The sequence below is a fragment of the Syzygium oleosum genome, unplaced genomic scaffold, assembly GCF_021117445.2.
Source record: "Syzygium oleosum isolate NSW1041296 unplaced genomic scaffold, Sole_v2.1 Sole_v2.38, whole genome shotgun sequence".
In the NCBI taxonomy this organism is placed as follows: Eukaryota; Viridiplantae; Streptophyta; class Magnoliopsida; order Myrtales; family Myrtaceae; genus Syzygium; species Syzygium oleosum.
In genome coordinates this window covers 301,727-306,613 of record NW_026607522.1, presented here as the reverse complement: position 1 = coordinate 306,613, position 4,887 = coordinate 301,727, and the positions used below count along the sequence as shown (strand labels likewise).

Genomic DNA, 4,887 nt, shown 5'->3' with positions numbered 1-4,887 from the left:
TGAGATATATGATGAATTCTTTTATTTATAAATTTAGGTTCATAACAAGCCACCCAACACTCGGACCTTGCAACTGAGCAGGCTAGATCATGCATCAAAGAAGGCATCTTGCAAGTATCCTTGTTCGTGAATGAATCTGTTTGTAAATCTTGGAAGAAGTTACTCCAAAGTAGATCTATGAAATATCCATGAAAAATGTCTTCTAGATCCTAACTTCTCTTTGATGGCTCAAAAAATCCTTCTGCCATCCACAGATTGACCAAAGTCTGCTTCTTGATCTCATAATCTTTTGGAAACAATGAACAAAATGCAAAACAATGTTTCAAATGTGAAGGAAGATGATCATAACTTAGCTGAAGAACACACATTATGTTTTCTTCCCTTTGAGACACATCTGGGAGCTCATATTGTTAGAATAGTAACCATTCGAGTTTAGTTTTCTTAAAGAAGAGTAAACCCCCAACAGTTCGAATAACCAATGGAATCCCAGAGCACTTTCTAACTATCTCTTTACCAATAGCTAGCATGTCAAGATCTTGTATCTCCTCAATTTTTTGATAAGCCATTTGCATTAATAAATCAAGAGACGCACTTTCAGATAAGCCCTTGAGAAAATGAGGCGGTGTAGTGCCGGTGATCTCCGCAACCAAACGAAGGCATGTAGTTATAAGGATCTTGCTTCCTCTAGCACCTCTCGACAATAAAGTTTTCAAGAGCAGCCATGTTTCCCGATTTTTATTTCACAAATCATCTAAAACTAATAGGTATCTCTTTCCATCAATCTCTTCCTTTAGCACACTTTGCAACTGTTCCATCGCAACCTCAGTTGGTTCTTTTTTCTTTGCACAAGCTATCATATTTTTCACTATTTTTTTCATGTCAAAGTCATCAGAGACACTAACCCACATTTTCAAGTTAAACTGTTTACTAACCATCTCATCAGTATACACACATTGAGCAAGAGCTGTTTTTCCAATCCCCCCAAAACCAACTATTGGAAGAATGGAAACGTTCTCTTGCACATCTGAATCCAGTAAAAATTCCATGACCGCCTTCTTATCTTCATCTCTCCCTCTAATTTCTCCCTCACGTATAAACGAATGCGTCTCTTCTCTTTTCCTCGGCTCTCCCTTGGGGTACTCGTCAAAGTGGAACCCCTTATCAGCCTTAATGGCATCTATTCTCTCCCTCACTGCTCTTAGTTTGCAACTCATCTTCATTTTAAAACCAAGCTGGTTTGAACTTGAGAAAAATGTCCTTACCTCCTTCATCATTTTACTATGGCCCCTCAGTTCTCGTCGCATAGCTTCTATATTAAATTCTTCAAGCACATCATGTGCATCGGAGAAAGCTTCTATCGAGTTGATCAACCCGAACTTGCATCCGGTGGTATTGCTCTTCCGTAGCGTCAACATAGCCAAAAGAGTGGAGATCGTGTCCCTGAGTGCCTCGTGTTCATGCTTGATGCCACATAACTTTCCAACCTTTTCTACTGCTTCAGGAACCAGATTAGCAATAATCTTTCCAGCTATACCGAAAACAGCTTTTGCCATTTTTGTTCTCTGTCTCACTGTGGATCAAAAGATATTAGTCTAGTCGGTCCAAAGCTAGAGACTTCTCACAACATGGATAACAAGTAAACATTGATGCTCACCTGAGGCTAGCAAATCCAAAGCCCGATGAATCTAATTATCAACGTCAATGACCGACTGGAGCTATTGAAGATTGGAATTCTGATCATCCATGCAAGCCTAAATCAATAATCCATACTGGGACCCACCGAGGTCGTATCCGATGCCCGCAAGAACACTTCTTTTTTCGAAGGCTTTTTTTTTTTTTTGTGTGAATGTAAGTATTATAAACCAGATGAAGTACAGCAGCTTAGGGGCATCTCCCAACATTACAAAAAGTGCTAATAATTCAAAAAGATGGAGGTAGGAAGTCTCCATATAGTAGCTAATACAACATCTGTTTGGGAAGGTTTAATTTTTTGGTAGAGCGAAGCTCTACCTCTGACATTTTTATGAACCTTAGCCAAAAGAATATGAAAGTCAGTTGACTTGTTTTGAAACCGTCTGCTGTTGCGCTCCATCCAAATGCAATATATGGTAGCTAGAAAGGACAACTTGAGGAGTCTTGCTGCCAAGTCTTTGCCTTTTGTTGCCCTAATCATCCATTGAAGTTCTTCATTCCATCCTTCTAAAAGGCGTCTGATCCCATGTTGTGCTAGGATACAACGCCATATGTTGTTTGTCCATTCACACTCGAAGAATAAATGTGTTTTGTCTTCAATACCAGCCCTACAGAAATTACACTGAATATCAACTGAAGGTATCCATTATGCGACGATTCTTGCCGTAGGTAGTCTATCTCTGCAAACTAGCCAACCAATAAAATTGTGTTTGCTAATGCCGCTAGTCCAAATTAGGTCATACCACTTCACGGTTGGTCTCACATGTCTGAGTTCATCATATATATCTTGGCAACAGTGTTTTGGGCTCGGTATAATCGATGTTAGAACGGGTCGCAGTTTGAGGAGACATCTCCAGCTCTAAGCCATACTGCCCTTGATGTCGAGCTGCATAATTGGGGTGCCTCTGCATTTGGTGTTGTGAACCCAAGTACTCCAAAGGGAAGAGGATGGAAGATTGATAAGATTCCACAGCATGCGACCTAGCAATACTTTGTTCCATAAGTTCAAATTAGGCAATCCTAAACCTCCTTCCCTTTTAGGTGAGCATACTACTTGCCATGCAACTTTGTACGAGCCATGATTTGCTGAATTACCAGCCCATAAGAATTGTCTAATCCTCTTCTCAACCTCGTATATAGTGTGCTTTGGAAGTAGGAACATTTGCATCCAATAGGTGCATATGGAGATGAGGACTGATTTGGCTAACTGTAGACGCCCTGCATAACTGATATGCTTCATGCCCCAATTTTCAATTTTCTTGAAGATCTTATCAGTAAGACTCTTACAGTCTGTGTGGGTAAGTCTTCTGATAACAAGGGGGATACCCAAGTATCTGATGGGGAGGGTACCTATAGAAAACGGCGTGTGGTCCAATATAAGGTGCTTCTTATCCTCATTCAACCTAGAGAAAAAGATTTGACATTTGTCCGGGTTGAAACGCAGTCCTGTGAGAGTTGCAAATTCGATTAGGGCGTCTACAAGGCAAAGGACGGAATCTACATCTCCATGGGAAAATAATAACAAGTCATCTGCGAAGCATACGTGTGTGATTCGTTGTGTTTTGCAACGCCAGTGATACTTGAAAGAAGAAGCAGTAACTTTCGCACGAACAATTCTGTTAAAGATTTCCATAACCATTACAAAAAGGTATGGAGAAAGTGGATCTCCTTGTCGTAGCCCAGTCGTACTCTTAAAATAGCCAACCTGCTCACCATTGAAGTTCACTGAAAATGTCGGAGTAGTAATGCATTCAACTATCAGAGCAACCCAGTCGTGAGGAGTATTTATAGCTTTGAGAACCCCGAGGAGTGCATCCCATTTTACCATGTCAAAGGCTTTCATGAGGTCAATCTTTATTGCCACCCGTTTACCATTTCCTCCCTTGTGGTAGTTGTGTAGAAGGTCTTGGCATAGCAGAATATTCTCCGAGATTTGTCGTCTGCTGATGAAAGTAGTTTGGTTGAGGCCGACAATCTTCGGAAGCATGCAAATAATCCGTTCTGCAAGAAGCTTAGATATGATCTTGTATATGACATTGCAGCAAGAAATGGGTCTGAATTCCTTGAGGAAAGATGGATTCTGAACCTTCGGTACGAGTGTAATCAACGTGGAATTTATAGACTTCAGCATTCTTTTTGACGAGAAGAATTCCATGATAGCTTCCTCAATGTCTTTCCCTATGATGTGCCAAGCGCTTTTGTAGAATAGACTATTAAAGCCATCTGGACCCGGAGCTTTAAAGTCGTTGAAACCTTTCAAGACTCTGAGGATTTCCGATCTCTGAACTACAAGAAAGGTAACAAGAGTATTGATATCTTCATGAAATAAAGAAGCATATCTCTCGTATGGAATGCTAGTAAGACTGGGATTTCCAAGGAGATACTGATAATACGTTATAATTGCATTCTTGAGAGCACCCTCCTCGGTAATAGTAGAGCCATCCTCGAGTTTGATATGATTGATCCTGTTCTGGGCACTCCTCCGCATCATGGAGGCAAAGAAAACCTTACTATTATTGTCACCCTCCTTCAGCCATAGATTTCTAGATTTCTGCTTAAGCAAAACCTCTTCATGTTTACTAAGAACAAGTAACTCTTTCAGTTGCGCCTTTTCTTCCGCCCGAGTAATGGGATTAAAGGGGTCAATCACAAGCTCCGGTTGAAGTTGTTTTAGGTTCTCCTTAGCTTGTTTGACCTTTAAGTGTAAGTCACCAAACTGAGATCTATTCAGTCCCTTGAGTTGTTGTTTCAGTGCTTTGAGCTTTGCCTCCACTGTGAACATTCTATATTCTCTGATAACCTGTTGCCAATAAGTGGACACCAACGGCACGAAACCCGGGCTAGTGGTCCAGAAATTAAAGAATTTGAAAGAAGGTTTCCTTCTCCTATATGTGGTGTCAAGTCGCACCAAGCATGGGGAGTGGTCTGAAACTCCTAGAAGTAGGAATTCGACTGAATAGTGGTTGTATTTGTTCTGCCATTCTGCATTAATCAGGACTCTGTCAATTTTGCTCGCTTTGAAATTATCTCCCATGCTTTTGTTTGTCCATGTGAAGAAAGGTCCCGTAGACGGAGGTTCAATAAGTGCAAGTTCTTCAATCATGGTATTTAGTTCCTCCATACCTGCAGTCCAATGAAGAGTCGAGCCAATCCTTTCGCTTGTGTCCCTTGTTTCATTGAAATCCCCCATTAACA

General features: G+C 40.9%; 1 protein-coding gene across 1 annotated transcript; it reads right to left on the bottom strand.

Annotated features, from left to right (window-relative positions):
• Positions 1–740: 740 nt before the first annotated feature.
• Positions 741–1,553, bottom strand: LOC130135832 (putative disease resistance protein RGA4). The gene has a single exon (XM_056305628.1). It carries the CDS (start codon positions 1,551–1,553, stop codon positions 741–743), a length of 813 nt encoding a protein of 270 aa, XP_056161603.1.
• Between the last annotated feature and the right edge of the window lie 3,334 nt (positions 1,554–4,887).

Excerpts from the sequence above, each read along its gene's own strand:
- LOC130135832 (XM_056305628.1), bottom strand. The coding sequence starts at position 1,553 with ATGGCAAAAGCTGTTTTCGGTATAGCTGGAAAGATTATTGCTAATCTG.